The sequence below is a fragment of the Pocillopora verrucosa genome, chromosome 10, assembly GCF_036669915.1.
Source record: "Pocillopora verrucosa isolate sample1 chromosome 10, ASM3666991v2, whole genome shotgun sequence".
Classification (NCBI taxonomy): Eukaryota; Metazoa; Cnidaria; class Anthozoa; order Scleractinia; family Pocilloporidae; genus Pocillopora; species Pocillopora verrucosa.
This window is the reverse complement of record NC_089321.1, coordinates 18,699,801-18,727,754: the sequence shown is the minus strand read 5'-3', so window position 1 is coordinate 18,727,754 and position 27,954 is coordinate 18,699,801. Positions and strand designations below refer to the sequence as shown.

Below are 27,954 nucleotides of genomic sequence, written 5' to 3'. Positions count from 1 at the left end.
AACGTAAACATAATTCTTCTTAGTGCCTTTCCGAATGCCACCGATGCTTCCATTGTTTAATACAGCAGTAAAAGATATATGTACCATCAACACTTTTCAAAAATTGCTTCACATTTTATTTAGCGAAGTATACTGTTAACATTTCGGCTTTACAACACTATTGTTTTCTAAAACTACAACTGAGATGTCTCTATATGAAATATTAAATTTGTTTCCCCGCTGACCACTCGTATTTCGGTCATTTCTTCATCCCCCGCTCGTCGCCCGTGATGTAATAACTCCCGTTACGAGAAACGTAGTGCATTATGATTGAGGGTCTAAGTGAATTTGAAATTTAAAATTTCCGCTGTTAAGTTAGAGAACATTCACGAGCAGTGAGTTATGTCTGGAGGACGAGTAAAGTACGTGTGTGACCAAGACAAGTCGGTTTTAGTGAACAATTTCGAGAAAAGGGGATGGGTACCTTGTGCCGAAGACGAGGACTGGAATTTTTATTGGTGAGAAGCATTTAAATTTTGGTGAAATTTGAGTTTCTTATCAGTTAAGGCGTGTCAATTGTGTAAATCTTTAGAGCTTGGAATTCGCATTCTGCGACATTTTGTTTACACTATCTGAACGAATGGACTGGTACTTTTGAATATTGATAATAGGACTGTGTAGACTCTAATTTGTATATGTTATCACATGAGGCCAAGTACTATTCAGGATTAATTGCACGAGAGTTTTCAAAATTTTCCAAAATTGCCCGAGTCGCGAAGCGACGAGGGCAATTTGGAAAATTTTGAAAACTCAAGTGCAATTAATCCTTAATAGTACGAGGTCTCATGTGATTACTTGTTTATCAATAAAGGGCAAAATTTATACGAAGGAAAATCACGCGCGCAGTCTATTTTTATCTGGGAAGCCTGTTTAGCGCTACGGCAAATCATCAATCAAATTGAACTGACCAATCGATTCAATGAAATTTTATTCTCCAAAACTGTGTCGTGATACACTGCCAAAAGTCTAGAAAACAAAGCTCATTTCAACAGAGCGTTTCTGCCAACAGAAAAACAACAAAGTGCTTTTAACTGAACAAGGTAATCATGCCCTCTCTTGATTACTAAAAATGCCCTCGATTAAGAAAAAATGCCCTCTCTCTCTACCAATCAGCGCTCAGTAATTTTGCCCTTTATTGATAAGGTCTGTAATCATATGAGTGATTAACTAAGTCAGACTACCGCGAAGCAGGAGTCCGATTTGTCCATCACAAGTATGATAACAGACAAAATTGGACATCATGAAGTCCTGTTAGCCATTAATCATTGTGATTAATTCTGTGATTGGTGAATTTAGACGAGTGAACTATGTATGACTGAAATAAAGGAGCTAATCGTAACCATTTAAGAATTTGTTCATGCTTAGCGTGCGTATATCCAGTTATGGATGCACGCGGGAAGCTTGGAGAGCACAAAAAGTGCGTAAGAGTAGCTTTAGCTTTTACTCTAGCTTTTTGAGTGCTCTCCAAACTTCCCAAGTGCATCCGTAACTCAATATACACATGGCTAAAAGCATGAGCAAATTCTTTTATAACAAAGTAACAATGAACAAAAAATGTTCATGTCATCTTATTTACGCACGGGCATGGGTAAATAGAGATTTTGTTCATAGCAGCTCAATAGGACTTATATGAGGCAAGTAGTCGCGTGCTGTGTTATAATACAATTTCCTCAAATGTGATTGGTGCATGAGCTGCTTCATTTTTTGCTAATCATTCTTTACAATTGTAATTGAACAATGTAACAGGACAGTTGGCTGTAGTTGCACAACTATAATCAGACAGTTGAAGCAGCCAATCATACTAGGTCCACTCAGTTAAATCCACCAATCACAGAATTAGTCACAATAACCACAGCTACAACCACCTATCCTTAAAAAGTTGTGGAATTTCCAAAGTTGAGGAATTTTTAAATTTAGACATTGTCTCTACCAAAGATGTTTGTCCTATATGTATTTGTTTTTCCAGAAATTGTAATGGTTATGATTAATTGGTAACAGGACTTTGTGTCATCCAATTCTGTTTGTAATCATGCTTGTGATTGACAAATTGGACTCCTGCTTCCTAGTCATCCAATTTTGTTAATCACTGGTATGATTACAGAGCAAATTGGACTCCTTTTGCTCCTATTACCATCATTACTGCACCAATCATATTTAAGGAAATTGTAATGGTTATGATTGACACTGTGTCAAAATGTCAGGCAGCTGAACAGGTTTTTGAAATTACTCAGTGTCCAGCAGGTAGACAGATTTTTGAAATTACTCAGTGTCTAGCAGGTGGACAGGTTTTTGCAATTACTCCATTTCCAGCAGTTGAAACATTTGCAAGTTTCATTTCATGATATCAGATAGGTTCTTAGCAAGGTGGACACATCACAATTTCTATGGAACTGGGTATTGTGCTTAAGTTTGGAACTCTGTGTTTATTTTGACTGGCTTGTTGCAAGCTCCCAGACATGGAATTCATAAATACTCCAGTCAGTCGAAAGTTTTCCTGCCAGACACAGTGTAATTTTAAAAAACTTGCCTGGCTGCCAAACATGGAGTAATTACAAAAACCTGTCCAGCTGCGTGACACCTAGATACAGTGAATACCTGAGGTGGCTCTCTGGAATATTTATGAATAAACCCCCTTCAGAGCGCGAGTGACGAAATGAAACCTAGTGAACTTTTCCTCTAACAGATTGGTATCTGAGCATGCATAAACTTTTGAATCTGTGGCCTCTTTGCAATCTTTCCTCTGCTGTATGACTGCATTTGCCAACTGTTTTGTATTTGTTAAGTATTGGAGTAAAAGGTAAAATGCAGAGGTTTGATCAATAGCTCTTGTTGATGTAACAAGAGGAGGTCTTCCCAATTGAACATAATCTGTGCACTGGTCACTTGACAGGCTGGGGACAGGACACGAATTAGTGGAATATGTACATGTATTAAATGTACATTAAATGTATGTTAAACTTTGCCTTTACATATGCTACATGTACCTAGTGCAGTGGACATACCTGCTTCTCTCAAGTGTGAAGATATACAGTTCAAGTCCTGGCCTTGTCTAATTTTTTTTGTCTGTGTTTTTCCTTTCTTTTCTATTATTTTTCCTTTTTTGTCCTTTCAATTTTACATTTTTCCAAAAACAATATGCAGGATATGTTCAGAGTGAAAGGCACATGTGAGAATGTGTGATGGCATAACTTTTGCATTTAATTCTATAACAATACAAAATGCAGAAGTGAGACCCTGAAGAAACATTGATCAGAAGTAAACCCAATAAAACCAAGAATGTTAAGAAGAAACCTTATCAGATTTGTTCAATGATGGCCAGAGCTAAACCAGATTCTACAAGTAATGAGGGGCCAAAGAGATGTTATGAGTGTCTCATGATAGTCCACCATTTTGAAAACCAAGAGAGGTTTGGGGGAAGGCTTGCAGACTTACTGACACCATAATATAGTTCCTGGAAGGAAGACCCGATAAGCACAAAAACTGTATGCTTTTAAACTGTTTTAATACACCTTTTTAAATAGAAATCATGCAGTCATATCAAGCCGCCATGTTTGTCTTGCTTGTTGATCTTTTAAGCTTGTTCTATGTTCGGGTCCAGATATTGCTTGATCTAAACCCTATGGAGCCTTCTTAAGCTAAAAGAGTATTGAAATGTCAGTTTTTGCACTGGTCCTTATTTTCCTATCTCTGCACACAGGCACAGTAACACTTTTGTAAGTCGCCTAATACATCCGCACTATTTTTGCCATTTTTCATAAATATCTTTCATCTTGCCAACTAGGGCAGTATTTTTAAGCAATACTTCAGTCACTACACCAAGCCAGTAAATGACTTATTAATCCTCTGTTTTTCCTGTCTCACAAATCACTTTGGTTGCCAGAAAAATATTGGCTTTGACCTAAATGTATGGTAGTAAATGCTTCATGAAATGGGTTGACACCCAGCCTAAAAATCAAAAATCATTTGTAATAAATTTTAGTCCTTCACAAAAAGTAATTCAGAAAAATGAAACACGAGGTATTTGTTCACAGTTGAATTAATTGATGGAGCTTTCATTTATTTTATATCTGAATTCTTTCAAACAATTTATTCATTGTGGAATGGTGAGCAGAGTTTTCAGTTCTGCTTCAGTAAGTTTTTCTAAGTTTGTTCAATTTGGACATTGGTTCTGTAAATTGGGCAACAGAAACCAAAGAAATTAAAGGAGAAAAAGCTGCATTAAATCCCCTTTTGTCTAATTAAAGGGTCTCATCTGAGTTTTTGTTAAGGAAAGACCAGGTTTACTCATGCCATCACAGCAAACAAAGGAGTAGACTCTAACAACTGCAAAACATAAATTTGAACTTACTTACAATTACTTTCTTTGCGATCAACTCACTGAACAGAGTTAAATTCCATATTTTAAGCACAGATGGAAGTGAATAATTCATTCTGTAAGATCATGACTGTTTCTTAAGAAAATACTGTCATTACCATCACAGAGCTTGAGTTTGTTTGTCAACCTAATTCTATTTTTTTCTAAAAGTGTAAATGCACTTCTTTTCTAATGGACTCTAATTGACAGGTGTCACATTGTGACACCTGGCAAGTTTATTAGGAAGCCTTTTAATTAAATCACGTTTATTGTTATGCAAATAGAAATGTTTAGGTGAAGCCTCTCTCTTTAATTTGCATTACCTCTGTTCTGACAACTAATTACTTGCTCAAAAATTGTTCAGTTTATCGAGGATCTTGTCATAATAAAAACCCTAAATCATTGGGTTCCTTTTGGCAAGCACTTGGTAAGTTTAAGAAAAAAATAAAAATGTTACTCTCCAGCATAGGTTGGATTAGCCCTTAGATGCAAGGTACTTGGTGGCCATGGTAGTCTCTCTGCCATTGGGATACCACACATGGACATAGTGAGGGTTTGCCTGGAGTAATTCCACCTCATTGACCAAAGGCTCCATCTGGTTGATGTGAACTTGATGTTTAATGTAGACATCCAGATGTAACTAGCTTAGTGGGAATGGAGGCACAAGAGGAAGATTGTTGAGAGAAACCAAAAAAGTTCCTGTGAGGTGTTTCATTGGTTGTTGTACATAAGAGGAAGGGATAGAATGCAGCATATCCAAGAGGACATCTTGACGTTTCTTAGATGGCTGGTTTTTGGATTTTTTGCCTTCCATAGCACTCTACTACCTCTTTCTGCTTCACCATTCCTTTCAGGGTTATAGCTGATGGTCTTACCTGTGGCTACTCATTTTGTTGTCAAAAAGTGTTGGAACTCTCTGCTCATGAAGGATGCCCTTAGATCGGAATGGACATATGCTGGTATTCATACAAAAGAGAAAAGTGAAGTGAGGCACATGATAACCATGCTTGTCAACACATCAGGACAGGGAAAGACAAATGGAAACCTAGAATACTCATCAACCTGGCACCACAAAGAAGTACTTGTTCTGTTACTTGTCAGTGGGGGGGCTTTGAAATAAATGTTGATCCTCTTAAATGTCTGGAATGCCTTGATAAGGGGGACATTCTCTGGGCAGTAGAACTGAGGTTTGCATTCACAACAAACAGAGCACTTGCTTGTAATCTTTATCTCTTTTAGGGAGTAGGGTAAGTTCTTGGTTTGCACAAAATGGTTTGGTCTGGATGGCAGGATGGCAGAGGGACTATGAAGTGAGTCATCAGATGTTGTGGGGCACATTGTGGTAGCACATTTGACTCTGGACATCTACGGTCTGGTTCAACATTGTCACTCTTTATCTTTTCTTTGTGATGTTTGTTGAACATGTAGGATACTGATTTCTGATCAGTCTTAAGGATGAAGAGTCTTCAGTGGCTCACAGCCTCACTTATTGCTTGTGCTTCTTCTCTATGGATACATGCTAAAGCTCACCACTGTGAAGGGTTGGTGAGAAGAAAGCTACAGTTCTTCCATTCTGGTTGAGTGAGGCTAATGGGTTTATAAAACACATCTGTTTTGACAAACAGAGAATGGTCTTGTTAGTTGCAGTGATAACGGCTTCCTCTTATGTCTCCTTTAGACCTTCAACACCTCAACAGCTGTATTTCATTGGGTCAAGGTACATTTTGTGGCAGCTGGAAGCAAGGGTCTCTAAAGTAAAACTTGTTAAAACACTTGATAGGTGGAAAGTGTTGAGTATATGGACAATTTGATGTATAATCTATGGAAAAATCATGCAATTTAAAACAACACCTACTAAAAGAATGTTCCTCAAATTGTTTTCATACAGGTTATAATCTGCATTCTTGAGTAACAGGCTCCATGCATTCTTTTTTAGTTATTCAGCAACAAGATGCACCCAGTTATAAGATGCACTCCCGATTTGAGAGTGGTAATGTCAAGTTCTCAACTGGAAAGTTTCGTGAAAATACTTGGCTATTGTATGGATCATTAGTTTTTGTGGTTCATACATGCACAGTGAGAGAACAAACTTAGAGTAGAGTGAAAAATCAGCAATCATATTTTTATCATGTTAAAATGATAACCACACTGTCACAAAGCTGCACTAAAACATGATGCAGAAGCAAGTTTATGGTGCCACATAATTATTTGCATGCAAGAAAACATATTTTGGTAGGCAACAAACAAACAAAAGATAGCTGGTGCAACAGGGTAACATGGCTTGAACTAAAGAGAATTTTCTTGTTCAAAGCGAGTACGAGTTTTTTTTCTTTTTAATGAAATTACAAAATTAAAAGGGGATTATTTTAAGGGGGCTATGCAATAAAAAAATAGGTCACACTGCTTGTATAACAGGAAAAGACCATTACACCTGTTTACCTTGTTCATTGATTGAAAAAAAAAACAATACCATGTTCTAGGAAAGGTACAGTAGATCAGCACTACTAAACTATAAATTTAATTTGAAGAGTTGTTTAGGTTAGCATTAGATTTTGCAACAATAAGATAGTCTAATGTTACAGTTTGAAGAGCAGTTGGGCTAAGCATATCCAGATCTATTTGGTTAGTAAATTTAAAGAACACTCTTACAACCTCATTAAATTTAGGTCAGTCTTCATTTCACTTCAAGTCAGTGGTGTTAGATAGGGAAGGGAAAAACTGAAATTTATTCTGTTCTTGGAGTCATTATCAAGGTGCAAATGCTTGCTAAACTGGGCCAAAATGAGAATACAGTGAGATCATATGCAGATAAATGACAGTTTGGCATTTTTACTAAGCTGAAAAAGTTTAAGTCTGTTATTCATTTTCTGAGGCTTACTTTGTTTGCTTAAAGATTGTTCTCAAAGAGTCAAGGGAATTTCCTCATAGCCTCTGCTTGGGGGAATAAGATAGTAACTTTTGAACTTGGTTTTTGAATAAAGTAAGATGTTTTTTGTCATGAACCTAGTATATCATTATAACCAAGCTCATTAATGGGTTCTCTGTGGCTCAGTGGTAGTGAAGGTATAAGTTTTGCATGCTGGTGGGAATGGGTGTTTTCTCTCTACTAAGCTTGTAACAAATAAGGAACACCTTTCTTAATTCCCGGAAAAATTGTGAGGGGAAATTAAAAAAACCATCCCATTTTGACCCAAGACTATGAAATAGGGTTTCCTTCAGTGTTAGTTAGTATTAATCAAGGGAGTAAATTCTGTGATGGAAGTTATCATTGGATGTTGCATGGAGGTAATGGGGGAAAATACAGTAGACTTTTTTGTTTTAATTAAATATTTGTGAATGTTTCTTAAGACTTCCTTATGGACAAGCATTTCTGATTACCTGATTATTGCAAAAATTATTCCCTGTCAACAGGGCCAGTGTACAGACAGTAAGAGCAATATTTAATGTGGAAACTGGATACAGGCTTGGGGATGATCAGTATGTATAATTAAAATTTCATTACTATGACAGTTGATATTTTCAATAAGTTCAAAACTGTTAAGGCTAGACCCAGCCAGAGGTTACTGTGTTTTAAATCATAAACCATTACTACATGTGCAAACTTGTATCACACTTGTGAGCCCAGTTATTTTGTTGATGATTCATGTACTCTATTTGTTTGGAACTCTAGAAATTTGCATAAAAGTCCAGTTGTGCATTTATTTTATTCTCTATTTGCTAAGGAATATATCAAGCATTGTTCATGAAAATCTTTAATCGAAAGTGACACTTTGACAAAAATATGTATATTTATGCATTGTTGACTAGGTATGTGGTTGTGAAGGCTAAATGTTGGCCAAGATCTTTTAGAGTATTTTTGTGGACAGAGTGGAAGTCAAGGTTGATAAAAATGGAAAAAAATAACTTGGCTAACATTCATCCATTCTTGACTGAACAAGTTTGTGCAATAAAGTTTGTGCCAGGAAAGAAAGCCAACCATGTTTTTAGTACATTAAATCCACAAGAGTCATCTATGTTTTCTTTGTGTTAAAGGTTCCTGTCAGCAAATTCTGGTCAAAATTCTCAATATTTTGTCTTTTTGCTCTCTAGTTAGAGAAAATAGTCAAGTGTAATTTTTGGGGAAAAAATTGTAAAATATCAGAAAATGTTGCGAATCTTAATTTACATACAGTATGTTGTTTACATCGCATCTTTCACTGCACAACAAAAGGGAACTTGTTGCACATTTTGCAAAACACAAAGAAATGAGAGTCTCCATAAGACGGCCAAAAAGGGAAAAGTTGCCAAAGATCTGGAGCCAAAGAAATCGAATTGAAGTATTTCTTTTTCCCACTTTTCCTATTGTTTTCCCCACGAATTTGTTTTTTTCTTAAATTTGTGTTCCCCATTTCATGAAGTGACCTTTCCCACAAATTTCAAAGGAGTTCTTTGTCACAAGACTTTCCAGTGGGTTCGATGTTATGACCGCATTGGCTAGCATTTAAATGAGGTGCAAAAACTGTGAAATTCTTGGAGGCTAAAATCGCAAGGTTTGCTATTACACGAGTTACCTCTACTTAAAGGAGTTAATAGTGTATGTAAATTTGTTGGATTTTCATGAAAATTGGCCTGATGTTCACATACAAAAGTGTGTAAGGCCTGAGCAAAATTGATATATTTCTATCATAATGTCCAGGAGGTGGCAACAACCCAAATATTTTCTATTGTCCAACTTGAAAATAGATTTTCTCAGGAACCAATAGGAATATCAGAAAAAGCCTCACATGCTTTGTTAGCCTATTATCTACCGAGTGATACTGTCCAGTTTGTTTTTAGGTCTGTGGTAATGCAGAGGCTGGTAATTCAATAAAGCAAACACTATCAGAGTTGAAGCCTACCTAAACTAAAACTGTGAAAAAATTTAATTTTCATAATTCATTGTTAATAAGCTTTACAGTGATATATAAAAGTTGGCGCGGGATGATTTTTTTCAAAGACACCCCATTTTGTTGATAGTAACCTTAACTGTCTTTTGCCACTTTTTGCATGTTCATCCCACACAATGTCCGAAAATTGCAAACCTATTAGTCCACTCCATGCACTTTTTTTGTGTGTGGGATCAAATCAGGCAATCCCAAGCAGTCAAGAAGGGTCCCTGTCATGTAACCAATCAGAACACAGGATTCCTCTATATTGCCTGTGGGGGCTGCCAGCATGGCTAAATCTATATGATAAAATCATATCCTATATTTCTGTTTACATGTCAATTTCTACCAATCTTAAGTTACTAGTAAGAGAATTTATGATTTACAAGTCCCTTAACTTGGTCTGACTTTTTCTTTTCGCAGAGTGATCAATCACTTCCCTAACCACTATGAGTTGACTAGAAAAGATATGATGATGAAAAACATAAAAAGATACCGTAAAGACTTAGATAAAGAGGGCAATCCTGTGTCAGAAAAAGATGATCTAGGGAGATACCTTCATCTTGGTAAATTGTAATTTGGTTATTACTGTTGAAATATTTACAACTGAAGTATCACTTCTCCTTCTTGATAAAAACCTGTAATTTCAACTTTTAAGAGGAAACATACCTTTTCATATCAAAGTATTAACCAAAAGAGGGATGATCAAGATATGGGATAAGCATTGTGGTTCACTCTAGAACAATTCACATGGAAAATGATGCTGACATGTTCATTTCTAGGCACCACATAATTAATGGCGCAACAGAATATTTGACACATCAGTGAAATATTCTTAGCTAGCACTTCCTTGAAAATTTATTAATTGCATGCTGAAGGACATCATGTCAACAAAAACTATGAAGGAACTTTGTGTGAGTCGATGATTTTCTTTTGTTTTTGGGTGTGGGTAATCTGTTGATTTTTTTTCTCATTATTGCAAAAATTGACCGATAAGGGTGATCTGCTGCACAGGTTAATGGACAGAAATTATGGTAGATCTCATTTGCCCAAGTTTAGAGCATGATTCGTGATAAGGGTATGGTATTGGGCTCAGGGAATGGGACAGTATTCAGAGGTTATAGGTACCAATAAGTGTTAGGGAACAGAGTGAGATGATAGCTAGGCTATATGGGGAAAGATATTGGGGGGAATCTGGCTTTAGCTTCAACCTTTTTAAAGTAAAGCTGTTTACCTTTCTCTCCTTTCAGATTTTATTCCAGTTACATTCATCTTGCCAGCAGATTATAATCTTTTTGTAGAGGAATTTAGAAAAAATCCATCCAGTACTTGGATCATGAAGCCAACTAATAAATGCAAGTGGCAGCTTTCTCTAAAGTTTCTTAGAAATTCTAAAGCCAAGGCTTCCAGGAAACCTGGAAGAACTAGATATTAAAATATGAAATACATTAAACTTTCCCTATAGTGAAAGGTTTTTGCAAAATTGTGATTATTTTCCTGTTTTTTTCTTTTTGTCAGCTGGTAGTGATGCAAGTTAATTCTATTCTTATAAAAAAAAAGTGTGAGCAGGAAAACTGTAATGTCTCACATCTGTGAAAGGTGTGACAAATTAGTTCTCTGGTGTAAGTTTGGAGGTGTTCAATCTGCAGGTGTGCTTTGGTGGCTGTAAGTCCTCTGCAGAATTACCCAGGATCATTTGGAGTAGGGCACGATATGTAATTGGAAAAATATCAGTTCTTGAAGAACTTTTCAAAGAGCAATCTGATTTTTTGATTTTAGTAACTGGTGGAAGCCTGTAGACTGGCTTATTAGTCAAACACTGTGCTTGAGTAAGCTGCTGCACACTTAAATATTTTTAATGTATTGGTGTTCTGTTATTTTTCCAGCTCAAGGCAAAGGGATTTTTCTAATCAACAGGCTGTCACAGTTGAAGAAGTGGTCTAAAGACAGTAGAGGAACACTGTATGTTGATACACAATAGACAATATTGCTTACTGGCTTTGTGAATTTTAGGTGTAACATCTAATTTCTCCCACAAAATTTGGTTTGTTCTGTTTTATGCTCCTCTTACAGACTTGTTCACCCAAGTGGAAAGGATGCCTATGTAATATCCAGATATATTGATAATCCATTGCTTATTGGTGGCAAAAAGTTTGACCTACGTATCTACGTCTTGGTGACATCCTATCGGCCACTAAAGTGCTACTTGTAAGTCTTTCTTGAAAAGTTATAGATAGAAATTGTCTGGGAAATTTATTGCAAGTAGATTACCAAAGTATCAAGGGATCTGGGTTAATACATATACTTGTTCATTTTCCATTCCCATAGACAGATGGCATTTGATTGGTGTTTTGGATTAAACTGTTAAATACATTATTTGATAGCGCACTTAACTAACTTCAACAACCATAATGAGCAGTGTAGTGTGTAAGGAGATATCTTGAAATTTTTATGACTAGAATTTCATTGCGTTCTATGTAAAAGAGGTATGTGAGGGAATCCGCCTAAAAAAACTACTTAATTGGCAAAACTACTTGATTAACACCAAAATGTCTGTTCCTTGGTCAAAAGGTTGAGTCTTTCTAAGATGAATCTCATTGTTACCTCAAGCAACTTGTACATTATCAAAACGTGTTCTATTTTATTATCTCACCTTGCTCTAACAGCTTCTTAACTTACCTTGTTAAAAGCTTTTACAGCAGAGAAAGACATGTTGTTTTAAAAAAAAGATTTTAAATTGTAGTGTCTCTCCTTGCTTTCTTCTGCAGGTACAAACTTGGATTCTGTCGATTTTGCACTGTCCAATACAATGCAAGTCTTAGTGAACTTGACAACATGTTTGTCCATCTTACAAATGTTGCAATTCAAAAATATGGGGTAAGAGAGATTTGAGATCAAAATGAAATGATTGTTTGGAATGCTATCTTATAGCTACAATGTTTCTTTTTCAAAGGAAGAATATAATCCAATTCATGGAGGTAAATGGACAGTAAAAAATTTACAATTTTATCTTGAAGGAACAAGAGGGAAGGAGGTGAGTAATTTGGCTCAGATTTTGTAAAAGTGTTCCTTTCTGAATTTTTTAGACTATTAACACAGTGAACTAATTAACAATAAAAAATAAGCCCTGAGAGATAATTCTTATACTTTCTGATACTTTGTTTAATTTGGCCAACTGATAAGTAACTTACTCTTGACTAATTTTCTATTCAAAACTGTAATTGAGAAATCACAAATTATTTAAGGACATTTTTGCTATCTGGGGGTAGTAGAATAATCAAAGCAAAGCAGAACTCAAAAGGCACTGTAAATTTTCTGATGAGAAAGAGAAAACATCTTGCCAAGAGTGACTAGGATTTGTGGTGTGCCCAACTTTCAAAGCTTGGCAAAGCAAATGTTTTTCCTCAGGTTTTACTAATACCTGATTACCCAATACATGCTCACAGAAGCTAAGTGGAAAACACATGACAGAAAATTATCACCTTTCTGCAAAGCACCATTTTGCTTGCTGTAAATGTAAGCAGTTCAACAATACTACTGGCTGGTTGTTAAAAGTGACTTTAGTGTTGACATGGTTCTCTGAGAAGGCATGACATGCTGCTTAACTTTTAAGAAGTTTTTTGGACAAGGTATCTCCTCTTTGGATGAGTAGGGCCATGCATTAATGACATCAGGAAAGTGCTAAACTCTTGTAACTTAGATGAAACAGTCCAATTCTTTAAGAGCTGTGGGGGGAAATGTGTTTAATAGTGAGCAGTTTGCCTTCATGGTCAGTGGTACTTAGTGATGGCAAAGATGTTCCTGGTCTTGAATTTGAGAGAGAAAGAAAAGAATACACCATCAACCAGCTTAAATGGGACTAGGCTTGCACTTGTCAATGTCTTGACAGTGCAACATGGTATTGAGATTTTTGTTCACAGCTGTATCATCTGATGCATTGTAGGTTACAGATAAACTATTTGATGACATAAACTGGTGCATAGTTCACTCTCTGAAGGCTGTTCAGGTAATGTCAGTTGATCCAGCTGTACCAATAAATAGAGCCCCTTCACATCCATGTGGTAGAGATATGAAGGAAATCAGTGATTCAGACATAATTTTTCATTATTGATAGGTACTAAATAGTTCATTTCAATAAGGTCTCATATTGATTATGTTAAAAGTCTCTGAGTCACTTATCCTTTTTATTAGCAATAACTGATCAGTAATTCCCCCTTCTATCTAGTATAGGTTTCTTTTTAAATTACAGAAGAAATTTTGTTATAATATCAAAAATTTATCATGCCTTTTAACTGACAAGTTTGTCTATTCTCCTTACTTGTTGGCTGAGTAATGCTTTGTTCTTGAAAGAAGAATTGTCAAAATATTAATAAAATATCACCTCAAGGGGTGCAACTTTGTTATTGTGTGAGTTAAAATAATTTATCCTTTGGTATCAGTAATTGGTATTAAACACTATAGTCACAAAATTCAGGTGCACTTTCATTTGCATCTAGAAGAAATTTTGATTCAATTTCCATAGCTCTTAGCCATTTGCAAATGCTTAAGGTTCCTCAACAAATATGCTATATCAATTTTCAGAATGTTATAGCCAATGACCGGCACTGCTTTGAATGTTATGGGTAAGTATAAACAAATATCAGAATTCATCTAAGTCATTTCCAATTAAATCAACTGTAGCAAAAGCATGCCTGTATGTTTCTTATTAAATGCATTTTTATCCCCATAAAATCTGAAATCATCAGATTAAATGCTCAGTTCTTAAGAGAATGTCCTTGATTTCAGCTATGACATCATCATTGATGATAATCTGAAGCCTTGGCTTATAGAGGTTAGTCTAGTGCATGAGCTGTTTTTGTGCATTTTGCAAATTAACTGTTGTTTTTTTTTTGATAAAAATGTGTGCAGATGGCTAGGTTGTTTCTCAAATTGGTCACAGTTTTGATTATTGGCTAACAGCACTCTGTGTGGTCAAATTATATCTGCAATCATATTCATGATTGACAATTTAAACTCCCACTTCACAGTCCTCCAATTTTATTTATCATTCAATGGACTTCCCAGGACCCTATTACCATTATTTATTGTGCAGAATTTATATATCTAGTAGTTGTCAGGTGTCCAGTAGCTTTTTTTTTATTTGCAGGTGAATGCCTCTCCTTCACTGACATCCACTACATCTGCTGACAGAATTATGAAGTACAATCTCATACATGACACTCTTAGTATTGTGCTACCTAATGGGGAAATTCCAGAGTGAGTAAAACAGTAGATGTTCCCCTGGGCATAGTTGCATTTTTTATTTAAGATTACTGTCAAAAAAATCTGGTCAAAATGTTCAAAATTTCATTTTTTTGCTTTGAGAAAGAAGTAAAAGTTAATTTGCAGTAAAAAAATTGTTAAATCTAAATGTTGAATGCGACTGAAAGAATAATTGAATGGATGTCAAAACCAATTGAACAAATGTCACTTCACTTTGAACGGATGCTAATGTATTTTGAACGGATATGCAAATGGTTTGAATGGTTTGTCAAATGCTTTGAACGGATTTTTTTGAGGCATTTAAACGAATAACAAACAGATACAGATGGTTTACCCATTCAAACAGAGAAACATTAGTGTCCATTTTGCCTTTCACGGTCACATATGCTTGGGGAACTTGTACTGTAGAGTGAAAGGTGTCACAAACGTTGATGTTAGCTATGGGCTTTCATCCAACATCCCGATTTGCACATTCTGTTTACATCATGTCATACACTGCACGACAAAAGGGAATTTTTGGCACATTTCACAAAATGTTGTGAAATAAGAGGCTTCTCTCAGCCAACAAGAGAAAAGTTAGGAGAGAGCCAGAGGTGAAGAAATTGAAGTTCAGCTTTTCTTTTTCCTTAGCTTTCTTTACTCACTTAATTTGTGTTCCCTCATGTTACCTATGACCCTGTTACACCCTGTTATCTATGAGCCATAACTAGTAACCTGTTACCCTTGATCCACTACTTGTCACTTGTTTTCCATGAACCATTACTGGTGACCTGTTACCCATAGCCCCCTACTTGGTACTTGTTTTCTGACCCATGATAGTGACCAGTTACCCAAGATCTACTACTTGTTACTTCTTATGTATAAGCCATTACAAATGGCCCATTACCCATGATCCTCTACTTGTTAGCTATTGTCTATGACCCATTTTTAACAACCTGTTACTCATTACCCTCTTCTTGTTACCTGATATCTATGAGCCATTTTTAGTGACCTTTTGCCCATGATCCACTTCTTGTTCCCTGTTTTCTATCACCCATAATTAGTGACATGTTACCTATGACCCATTACTCGTTATCTGTCATCTATGATTTACTACCAATGACCTGTTACCTATGATCCTCTACTTGGTACCTGTCATCTAAGACCCGCTACTAGTTACTTGTTAACCATGATCCACTACTCATAACCTGTTATCTGTGAGCCATTACTAGTGACCTGTTACCCACAATCCACTTCTTGTTACCAGTTATCTTTGACCCATAAGTTGTGAATTGTTACCCATGACCGTTACTCACAACCTGTCACATATGATCCATTACTTGTGACCTGTTACCCGTAACCAACTTTTTGTTACTTGCTATCTACCTGTTACTCATGACCCACTATTTGTAACATACTACGTTATTCATTACCTGTGACCTTCTACTTGGTACCTGTTTCTATAACCCTATACTTGTGAACTGTAATGTGTGACCCACCACTTGTTGCATCTTACCATTACTTGTGACCTGTTAAACATGACCAAATACTTGTTACCCATTATGTATATGGCCATTACTTGTGCTAATTTTTGCAGGACAAAGGGTTATCTAATGTTGAATTAAATGAAATAAAAAGCTACCTTGGTCAGTCCTCTCCTGTGACGAATGACGCCAGTAAACAGTAAAAGGACCGCATGCCACTTTTTTGAATAAATCCTGTAACAAACATGATTTTGATTTATTCAGTTGCCTTCTTTTGAACATTACATAAATCAGAACCCATTTTTACTTGCATTCATCATGAGCCATTGATATTTTTCCAAGTGAAATGCCAAAAGTATTGTTAATCTGTGAAATGGTCTCTTTCACGGTTGATCTTTGGGTTGTCATACATTGTGTGATATACTAGAGAACAGTTGTGAAGGAAACTGCCATGAGATAACTTACAAAATTATTTCATTCTGCAATGCTATCAAAGTAGACACGAATTGATGCGGTTTAACCGTGTTTTGATCAAAGTTGGTCATTTTTTTCTTTACATAAATTGTTCAATAAGAGAAAGCAAAGGAGCAAACTTATAAATGGTCTGTTGAAAAATAGATGTCTTGCTGGGAGTGACAAGGGTTTCTGGTTGGCTTGAATCCCAAGATTTTTGTTAATCTCTTGTCATGCTTTTGAGTTCCTCTGGTCTTTCCCTTAAATGTGACAAATTGACAGAGCTATTGTCAAGAAGCAGAGTACATGGCACTGAAAGCTGATCAGGTCTTGCACTGTCTTTACAATTAAATCACAACTCTACAGAATGAGTTATGAAAAATAAAGCAGCTACTGCACCAATTACATTTGAGGAGATTGTAACGGTTATGATCAATACATTCAAAGGATTCTCCCCTTTTGAATGAAAGTGGCATAAGGAGGATAATTTCTCAGCAAATGTTGCAACTCAACGGAAACAACTGCTCGAATTGCTTAAGACATTGTTTCTTTTCATCCATAAGAGGGGACATCATTTATTTTTTCCCATCAGCTGTGACCAGTTACTTGCGACCCACTTCTTGTTTCCTGTTACTTTTGACCCAATACTTGTGATTGTGTACCTTTGACCTGCTATTTATGACCTATGACACACTTCTGGTGTTCTTCCACCTGTGTACCACTACTTATGAAAAGTTCCCTGTCACTCATCATTGTTTTTATAAAAGTATTCATAGTAAGAGCTAGATTTTCTAAATTTTGCCATTACCACAGAGTTTTTTGTCAAACACTTTTTTGCTAGTCATGCCTGCGAAATCAATTGGCTGAGTTTTTAGTCGGCTTTTCGATATTTGCCTCAGTAAACGTCTTTGTAATTCCTCGTGCTAATCGCTTCTTTCTTTACTAGTGTTAGATGGAATAAGATACCGTCCAAAGATGCTCTGGGAAATTTTGAAGTACTGTAAGTAAAGTGTTAGCTTTAGTGGTTTTCCCAAGTGAGAAAACTTTTTCTTCTTTCTGATATCGTGCCCTTTTTCTGGTAATAGTTGGGGTCAATTGTCACCCAACAATGAAACTGTTTGCCGTTGAGGGTTTTTTTAGCAGGCAAAAATTGCAAAATCTTTGACGTCGGAGGGTAACAGGGTAATGTTTCCTGCGAAAGTTTTCCGATGACTGCCGTTAAACGTGAACAGAACGTGATTGAGGATGGGGTGACATTTCTGCGCTGTTGTGTTTTGAGCTTTCAGGCGCTTCCATGCCATTTATATATAGTGTTTCGCTATCCATTCGCATTGAAAATGTTTTCCTCCGCGGGACGAGAAGTAATGTGTTTAATATATCTTGATAACTTTCAAGTTGATAAGTGCGTTAATTTGAAAGTCCGTTTGTTATTCTTATTATTTGGAGAGTAAGTAGAAAGGTAAACACGTTTGAGTTAATGCCTTTTCCTTGCACATAGTAGTGCAATTTAAATTTGTTAACTCAAACACTTGTTGGTTACCCAGGTATGACGAAGAATTAGCCTGTCAAGATTCGTTGGAGAGAGACTCGCGATCTAGAACAGGACAGACAGTTGCCTCTCGAGGTACTAAAGAAGGCAAAATCAAACAAGCTACTTGGAAATAAACTGCAATCACTTAATGCTGATAATAGCCATCTACTCTCGAAAAATCGGACCTGTGAATCCCTACACCCCACATTTTTTTTTCTTGGTATCATGCACAGAGCAAAACATTTTAACAAATAATGCTACAAGCTGAAAGTTGGGCTTTATAAAGGCATTAAGAGGTATAAAGATACTTTTACCGCTATTGGCAGTAACGTCGCAATCTGATTGGATAACTTGGACCTCGAGGTTGACATCAGGAAGACCAGCCACTAGTAGAGCCAATTAAAAAGGATGGCCTAGAACAGAGATCCCTGGCGGCCTATGCCCCAGGAGGTGCGATGATCTTTTATAGATAGATGGTAAGTCTGTAACAAATTTTGACCACTGTGCTGACGAATATCGGTATGAATAACAGCACAGAATACGCTAAACCACTGTCGATTTGTTAAATTTATTACTTCGTTTGAAATGGTATTCCGTTATAGAGACTCTAATATATCAGTACACTAATAAGTTAAGTAGTACGAATGAAATTAAAAAATGGAATGAAAATATACACAGAGAAACTGGCCTTGAAAGCGATAGAGCAATAAGGTAATAAATCACCAGTATCACAAAAATGTTAAAATCAAAAAAGACTTTTAAATATATGAAAAATCGAGATTGTAAAGTAAATGCAACTGAGATCAGGCCGTAAGATAACCAACCGTCTGAAGGTAGCCACAGTCCTAGCAATATTTTTAATATCATCGCGCTATAAGAGTTTTTGGCGCGAAAGACTAGTAGACAGTCTGCATAGTCTATTGCTAATACTAAAATGATTGGTGAATTTTTTTTTGCGAAGTAGCTTGGTGCCAAACTATTGATGCATGCATGTACCATTAAGTTGTTCAAGAAAATGTTATATTTCAAATTAAGTCACCCTAGAAATTGTGTACTTTCCAATATTTGATCTTATTTCCATCGTCCCAATACAAATTTTGATGCAATGTCCTGGAGTAGCTAGAGGTAGTACACATTCTTGTGCCGATCGCATTCCATTCACACTCACATTTCACACTCGCAACCACACAATCAAATCTATCATTCTTAAAAGTTTTAATTACTTGAAAACGATTAAGAGACTGGTATTATATTTTCGAAACCTCAACTAATTTCAAAAACAAAGGCGAAAACATAGGCAACTTTTTGGTCAGAAGTTCATTTCAAACCGATGACCAACCTGGAACTTTCAAATGTGCTCGTTAACGATGCAAAACTTTTCCTTTCATTGATAGCGTAGGGAAATAAACAGCATATGACAGTTTGCGGCCTTTTCCTGCGTCTAGGCAGTTCGGAAAGCCACAAAACTCTTGATTAAAAATTTTTTTTTTCAAATTGACACTCTTAATCACCATTGTTTCAACAAGCGCTTTTCATTCAACTAATTTAGTCTCAATGATTGTGGATATATGAAAATCATATATGTACACTGCGGTGAAGAAACGAATATAGGAGATCCTCGCACCTATGAACACTACTAAACTAGTAGTTGAATTAAGACCTGAAAAATTCAGGCTCGTACGGGATTTGAACCCATGACCTCAGCGATACCGGTGCGGCGCTCTACCAACTGAGCTAACAAGCCAACTGGGAGCTGGACATTATGTTGGGTCCAAATAAACCATCCAAGTGAAGAATAATGAGTCTTATTTTCTCGTCACCATATTCACACCATTATTGTAGCTCCATCTTCTACATTTTAACATACACACAACCCACAATTCGTCCATGTGCTCTGACGAAGGGTTAACGCTCAAAACGTCAGCTTTGAAACTCTTCTGGAAATGTTCGCTTGTTTGGCTAAGCAATTGCATTTTACAAATCGATTTAAACTTTCCAAGAAAGTCATGCAGCACAAGGCATGTTCTTGCCTTTTGCAGAGTCAATCAATGAGATTTTGCAAGGTTTTCCTTGCAAAAAAAGCATTGTTTGTTTTCGTTAGCTCCTATTTTAGTTGGTATTCTCTCGCATAAAAGTTTGAAAGGAAATTCACCTATCTTTGTGCTTTTTGTACAGTTATAATGGAGCTGGTAGGCTGTGATCCACTTGATGCTACTTTGACTAACTTTGCAATCACCTATCCATTTTGATAGCTTTTGGGCGTAGCCACTTTCTCCTGCAAATCAATTTTTTGTGAGCAAGCCGGCGTTGGGGAACTTGCTAACTGTATCATAAAAAATTTTCAAATTTGTTGCGGCACGTAAGAAAGTGCCTGCAGCTTGAATACCAAATTGATTTTATGGTGGAGATCATTCTGATGTATGCCAGCAGCTAACCCTAAGCAAAATGTGTTTGGTTTGAAAGCATTGTAGGGTGAGCAATTTTTGACCGTCAACTTTTAGGTGTTTATTTTCGTAATGCCGTAGTTGGAAACTACTTGATTATCATTACTTATTAGTGAGTCGTATCAGAGATTTTGCTTGAGGAATTGACTTTTGGAGGTGACGTTTCTTTCAAAATTGATTCATGCCCTTAATTTGAAAATTTCCTCAAAAAAATGCTTGAATTCTTCAGAATTTTAGCTCAGTCTTTGGAGTTGAGATTTCCAGTGAACAGCCGACTGCCACCAATGTTTTCAAGTTCTAGGTTAAAGAAAAGTTTGCATTTTCCTTTTTATATCAAAGCATTTCCTAATCCATGAGGCTTTTAGAGCTTCACGACATGAATGGATATCTATTATTCTTAGGCCGCCTTCAAATAAATTTTTGATAATTATTTCTTGTTTGATTTTTTCACCTTTTTCATTCCAAACAAAGGAATAGAAGAGACAATTAGCTTCCTCAATGGTTTTCTAATGCCTGCACAATGGGATTATGATGTAAACTAACTGAGAGGCGTTGACGCTCCTAAAGACTGATATTTCCTGTCATAGTTAACGTACGTCTTCTTCCAGTCATATATTGAATCTGAGGTCCGGAGAATCACCTATTAGACCAAGAGCAGCTATGAGTGATTCTAGGATCAATGTCGTATTATCTGCATCCTGGCTTATCTTAATTTCTTTTCAATTTACCTAGATGCCTTTTATATTTCTGTTTACTATTATTTCATCGGCTAATATTTCAGCTTAGTTACCCAGCCATTGTTCATGACGAAACTTTCTATATCGTTATATAAAGACTATATACACTTTACAAAGTTTAGAGTACAACCGAAGTAGTCAAGAAATTGAGGATAAAAGGCTATTGAGTAGAGTCAAGGTATAATTTAACCGACATCGAGAACGAAGCACACTACAATCCTACAAACTCGACCCACAAAATTATCAAAGGAAGATCGTGGAGGAAGAATTAAGGGCCAAAATCATCTCGGAGAAGAATATCATAACGCATCCAAAGACCTCATTGAAGAATACTTCCTTCTTTGCTCTGTCCCCTTTCTGCGAATGCTGAACATTCTTCGTCGGAAAGTGTTTCAACAAAATCATGAAAGCCATGGTAACACTCTCACGCCTAATGTCGACAAAAACATCAACAAATTGTCTTCATACCGCCTTTCCCTCTCCGAAAAGCTCCTTATCTGCAAGGGATGAAAGTTCTCTTTACCCCAAAAGGTCTCACCTGTAGAAATCCAACAGGCGTTGAGAAGGCGTACTGAAAGAAAGAGCCATTATTAAAAGATTCAAATGAAAAGGAAATGGTTAGTGCAACTTTACGCTCGCGCTTTAAAAGCATTCAGTGCAAAGCTCTAATTCACCTTAAGCTCTCGTTAAAGTTCTAAATTCTTTAAAAAAAAAAGCGATGACTTCGCCACCAACACTACCGCTTGACAACACTACAAAGTTCAGCCCCGTGGATGACGACCCACCCAAAATCTTCAAACTAGGTTAAACGGTAAAACCGCACGAAATGAAAGAGTAATTGGATTAAAGGGAACAAAATGCACAAACAGGCTGGATTGGTTCAAACGGTTTGAATAGTTAAAGTAGCTAAATTAGTTAAACTGGAGAAGATGCATAGACCTTTTAAAGTAGTTCAGACCTGGTTGTAAAGGTCAATTTAGCTAAAACGGATAAACTGCACAAAATGGATAAACTAATTGAATTGGTTCAACTGTGTAGAATGTTCCAACTTGATTAAAATCAAACCAGCCTAGACTACCTGAATTGGATCAGTCAGTTAAAGCGGTTGAACTAAACAAAAGGCAGAAACAAGCCGAATTAGTTGAACAGCTAAAACGAGTTTACTACACAAAGTACACCAATAGGTGAATTTGTTTCATAGATTGAAATGGTCAAACTAACAAAGCTGGTTGAGCTTCACAAAGTGCACAATCAGGCTGAATTAGTTTCAGTATTTGAAATAGTCAAACCTTTGCGACAAAGGTAAAACTGCACAAAATGGACAAACTATTTTCTTGTTTCAACTGAAATGAAAAAAATGCACGAACTGGCTGAACTAGTTTACCTTGTTAGAATCATCAAACTAGCTAATATGTTCAAATTTGTTCAAAAGCGGTTAAACTGCATCAAATTCACAAATTACCTAAATTTCCTCAACTGGTTTATGCGGTCAAACTAGCTAAAACGGTTGAAAAGAAGAAGAAATTGAAGAAGACAATGAGACTTCCCCTGATACCAAGCTATATCATGACGATAAGCAAGGATGTATGTACGTTTACGGAAAGGATTGAAGCCCTGTAGAAAGTACACTACCAGATCAAGACTATAGTGACATTTAGAACCGTCAAAAATGATTGTTACATAACAAGCCAGAAGTCTCTCACCTAGCCATAAGCCGCCTATGTTCTCTGGAGATGTGAAGTCATACCCATCATAGCCGACTTTTGCGGAAATACATTGAAGGTTGCAAGACTACTCCAAGTCTACTCAGAGGAAGGCATCAGGAGACCAAAAGATACAGTTAACGAGTACCGCAAGTCGGGCTAAGGCAAGACTAGGAGAGGAAAGTGTACAAACTTTGCAACAGGCCTCTCAGAAAACAATGGCATCGAAAAAAATTCTTATCCCATCAGTTGAGCCTTGTACTCCAAAAGCCACCTCTAGAAAGAGCAAAGAGTGGTAGAGCGTAGAGACTTTGTTAGAGATGAAGGTTTATGCTTTGGTTGCTATAGTTCTGAACACATCGCCAGGTTCTGCAAGTGTAGAAGATCATGCCAGATATGCAATAAGAAACACCCAACGTCACTCCACGTTCACAACTAGAGACCAAAAGAGGTCAAGATGGAAGGAAGGAGCAGCTAACATGAGCAATCAAAAACCAACGAAGGGAAAAGGGAAGAGCAAGTCAATGTGTGCACCGCCATTTGCATTGTGACTGAGGCTGGTGATGCTCCAATCACTATGGGTATAGTCCCAGTATGGTTCTACCACAAGGACAATACAAATAACAAGATATGTGTGTACGCTCTCCTTGATAATGCTAGTGGAGGACATGTAGAAATAGGACTTCTCATTGTTCTGAACTGTCCCAGCACTGTGAGACCGAGAGATTATTTTTTGGAAACAAGAAGTCTTACACGGTATGATCAGCATTGAGATGGCATGTCAACAGTCCTGCAAGCCACAGGAGCAGTAAACAAGTACATTGCAACCGAATTCAGAGTCTCAAGAGGAGCACAGATGATGAAGTGAACAGATACATTGTTGCTGAGAGAAAGATCGAGGAACAGCTAACACCTCAAATAGACTTACAGATGTTTGAGTTGGACTTTGCTGAAAGGGAAAATGGAACCGTATTACCTAAAGAGGGAAAATGGAATCACACTACCTGGAGAATTTCGTCAGTTCCTGAAGAAAGTAGAAGACGGAGTCTGCTATAGAGGTGACATGCATCATGAAATGCCCCTCTCGTTTAGGGAAGAGAATATCCAACTACCAAATGACCGTCTTCAAGCAGTGCAATGCCTGCACGGCCTAAAGAAAAGACTCCAAGTTGACCCAAAGTATCATGCTGACTGCACTAGCTTCAAGTCTAAAATTATCGATGAGGGATATACCCGAAAGGTGAATGTTGAAGAACTAGCTCCTCAAGAAGGAAAAGTCTGGTATTTACCTTACCTCGTCATGGGAGTTTATCACCCCAGAAAACCAAGCAGCATCTGCGTGGTATTTGATTGTTCAGCTGGTTACCAGGGCGAATCGCGCGATGATCACTTGTTACAAGGGCCCGGCCTTACAAGCAAACTAACTGCGGCCCTCACAAGATTCAGAAAGGAGAGAGTGGCTTTTGTGGCAGGCATAGAGAAGATGTTCTTTCTAGTCAAAGTAACGAAGAATGATCAGGATTGCCTCTGCTTCTTGTGGTGACCGAATGGAGACCTGACTCTATAACCTCAAAAGTGCTCTATAACGGCACACTTCTTTGGGGCTGGTTCATCCCCGGGATGTTCCAGCTTTGCTTTGAAACTTACAGCAGAAGACGGAGAAGGAGAGTCTGGTGTGAGAGCTGCAGTGACACTAAAGAAGAACTTCTATGTGGACAATACACTGAAATCAGTTTCGACAGAAGAGGGGCCCTGTAGAGCGCATGTATGCTGTTTGAGGGAGGTGTGTACAGGGAAGATTTAAACTGAAAAAACCGTCAGCAACAGTCGAAAGCTGATGATGACTGTATCCCCTGGAAACAGAGCAAAGGAAATCAGCCGTCTAGACTCAGGCAGCAACAAGTTAGCGATTGAGAGAGCCCTGGATGTACAATGGTGTATTGAATCAGATACATTTAAACTCAGAACTGAGTTAAAGGACAAGCCATGCGCCCGTAGAGGTATACTGGCAACCATAAACTCGATCTTTGACCCACTAGAGCTCACTGCACCTGTCGTCCTTGTTGGGAAGCAGAAACATAAAGAGATCTGTGTCAGGAAAAGCTGGGATGAGCCAATCAATGGAGAAGTTCTTGCTAAAAAGGAAAGTTGGAGAAATCAGTTACTGTTATTTGAGCAGCTGGGCATCCCAAGGCACTTCAAGCCTCCTGATTTTGGAAGAATTGCCACTGTGCAGCCACATGAAAAGTCAGATGCATCGCAAAGGGGATACGGACAATGCTCTTATCTCAGGTTGATTGATGAAAATGGTGGAAGTCATTGTTCCCTCGTAAAGGCTAAGGCTCGTGTAGCACCACTGAAAATGGTAACTATTCCAAGACTTAAACTGACTGCAGCAACTGTTTCAGTAAGAGTTGCAACGATGCTGAAGGAAGAGTTAGATTATGAGGAACTTCATGAATTCTATTGCGTAGATGGTCATTGCGTAGAGGTCATGCTTGGATTCACCAGAAATGAGTCTCCGAGGTTCCAGGTGTAGGTTGCAAATAGAGTGGAGCTCATTTATTCATTCATGCCCGGCTAGCCGTGCAATTCACATTGAAGAAGCGCACTCCATGGAAACAGAACTCATTCCCACAAGCCTTATGGCCTTTTATCTGTCGAAAAGGACTTATAAGAGACCTTCGTAGTGACCAAGGTACCAACTCTGTTGTAGCCAAAAATGAAGCGATAAGTAAGGTCCATGTAGAACATTATGGCAGCGCCTTTGAAGCAACATGGTCACAGTTTAGATGACAAATCATCGCAAACTCTGTTATGTGTAGCTGAAGCAACTGTTAACAGTCGCCCCTTCACTACTGAGACCCCAAGTGACTCACTGTCACCATTGCCACTGACGCCAAATGTACTTCCTACCCACAAAACTGAGCTTAAACTTCCTACTCCGGGAAAGTTCCAAAGAGAAGATGTTTACTGCAGGCAATGCTGGAGGCATGTACAGCATATTACTAATAAATTTTGGAACAGGTGGAGTAAAGAGTACTTGCAGAGTCCTACAACTGAGACAAAGGTGGACACAACAGAAAAGAAACTTCGCAGAAAGTGATATTGTTCTGTTGAAGGACACCAACACTTTCACAAACAAGTGGCCCATGGCTAGAGTCCTTGTTGGAGATCGAAATAACAATGGCCAGGTCAGATCCGTGACTGTTCAATCTGCAACTGGGTCAATGTTGGATCAACCAGTTAAGAAACTTGTACTGCTCCTAGAGTCACCTGACGAAAGACCGGGAATCCCCAACGAAGAGGCAAAGGAACTGTTTTCTGAATGACAATCATTATACATGGAACATTTAGCATATTTAAGTACAGTGAACGACTTAGAGAAAAATCTGTTTGGTTCAAAATAATGAACATTTTAGGGGAGTTTCCAATGTTTCCAATACCACTTTCTGACATTGGTTATCCTGTGTATTCAGACCAGTCTGTCCGAGCATATTCGGTCAGGTGGTTCATTCTAGTCCAGGTCAAACCTCAGCGCCGAGCCTTCTTTTTCGCTTCGTTTATAATTTGCTTGTATACAGCTAAGGAACCAGTTTCTGAAGTGTAATTCGTCAAGAAACGTACGGGAAACTAAAGGATTAAACATTGTGTACACTCGCAGATTAACGATTACGGTAACACGATTTTTGCATTGTGAACCACTGGAAAGTATGGAGCGTTTCGATGATCTAGAGGTATAAAGAGTGGATTTTACGACTGATAGAGATATGAACTGCCACCACCTCTTCCACCACCAAATTCGGGTGGTAGTGGTATGCACATTACAAAATACATTGAGTCACTGGTGCCATATAGACCACCTCCATTTGTAAGTAGTTGGTCCAAAGGAGGAGAAGTGTATCCTCAAGCACCACTACCATAGTTGGCCTAATAACGCAGGTACCATAAAAGCAAAACAAAAAAAGACATTAATAGTATATTGCGTCTGACTAGCAATTACCGCGCGGCCTGGGTCCGAGTTTGAGTAATAATTTATTCATGCCATGTAGGTACACGTGTTAGGGTTAGGGTTAGGGTTAGGGAATTATATTCATGACGTGTAGGGACACGAGGAGTGTCCATGTCGGCCATCTTTGTTATTAGGGTTAAGGGTCGGTTTGAGTTATATTTGAAACGGTAGTGTAAATGTCATCCATGTGTGATACTTATTTGTGTTGTGCGTAGGCTTAGCCACAAGTTGCCGATGAATCCCAAAAAAAATGCCGATAAGTGTCTAAAAGTTGCCAAAAAGTTGCTATTTTTTTTCAAAAAGTTGCCGAAAAGTTGCCAAAATTTTTCTGCTTTTCGTAGCTTTTTTGGGTGTTAAAGATTAAAGATTCGTATATTGCTTCTTATCAAAACTTTACTTGTCAAAGTCCAATGATAATATTAGAGATTCTTTCCATTTCACTTGATCAACAAATAGTCTATCAGAATGACATGAACAAAACATGGCTATATACACACATAATGAGCAGAACAGTTTTCATGTGACGTGTTGCCTTACACTCTTTCAGTATGAAATCCATTCACGTATGACTGAGTTTGATGACGTCCTCTCATCAAACAACGACAAGCTTGTTTCTCTGGTTCTGGTTATAGTAGAGCATCACTGAAGCTTCAACAGTCTGCTCTAGGGCTGCATCTTGTTGGTTGGTAAAGAAATTCTTCATGATGCTGAAAACTCTTTCAGCAGATGCAAAGCTTGGTTGTACCAAAAGAACTTTCTTTACCATGGAGGACCAGTTGGGCAGGTTTGCTTCATTTCTCGACCACCATTGTAGCTTCTCTTCTTCTGTTTGTAAGCCTGCTCCATCTGCAACTGCCAAGTATCTTGGAAGTTCAGCGGTAAGCCCTTGTATGATGGCATCATCATCAAGGAAACGGAACCTTCTTAACTCCTCCATGGAGTTGCTGGACTGGACAACACAATCTGGCACTACGGAAGGCACAAACGTTCTCATAAAACTCTTGGCTAAACTTTCTCTGAAAAAACTGCAACCCCGGAAAATTTGATATTCA

At 37.6% G+C, this 27,954-nt stretch overlaps 2 protein-coding genes and 1 pseudogene across 4 annotated transcripts; 2 read left to right on the top strand and 1 right to left on the bottom strand.

Annotated features, from left to right (window-relative positions):
• The first annotated feature begins 261 nt into the window (after positions 1 to 261).
• On the top strand, positions 262 to 18,155 carry LOC131787072 (polyglutamylase complex subunit TTLL1-like). 3 transcript variants are annotated; one of them, XM_059104138.2, is made up of 14 exons: positions 262 to 497; positions 7,805 to 7,870; positions 9,721 to 9,863; positions 10,548 to 10,652; positions 11,184 to 11,259; positions 11,371 to 11,505; positions 12,066 to 12,174; positions 12,251 to 12,331; positions 13,241 to 13,303; positions 13,879 to 13,919; positions 14,083 to 14,128; positions 14,444 to 14,553; positions 17,422 to 17,475; positions 18,020 to 18,155. In XM_059104138.2, exons 1-14 carry the CDS (start codon positions 382 to 384, stop codon positions 18,138 to 18,140), a joined length of 1,266 nt encoding a protein of 421 aa, XP_058960121.1. In that variant the 5' UTR covers positions 262 to 381; the 3' UTR covers positions 18,141 to 18,155. The 3 variants fall into 3 exon arrangements, with proteins under 3 accessions (XP_058960121.1, XP_066029449.1, XP_058960122.1); XM_066173352.1 differs by lacking the exons at positions 17,422 to 17,475; positions 18,020 to 18,155 and adding an exon at positions 16,136 to 16,907; XM_059104139.2 differs by lacking the exon at positions 7,805 to 7,870 and having other exon boundaries at positions 359 to 497.
• On the bottom strand, positions 4,869 to 6,841 carry LOC136283906 (uncharacterized; annotated as a pseudogene).
• A 6,575-nt stretch (positions 18,156 to 24,730) lies between the features above and the next one.
• Positions 24,731 to 25,429, top strand: LOC131787050 (uncharacterized). Its single transcript, XM_059104120.1, has one exon. The coding sequence runs from the start codon at positions 24,731 to 24,733 to the stop codon at positions 25,427 to 25,429; it is 699 nt and encodes a 232-aa protein (XP_058960103.1).
• Positions 25,430 to 27,954: the final 2,525 nt, after the last annotated feature.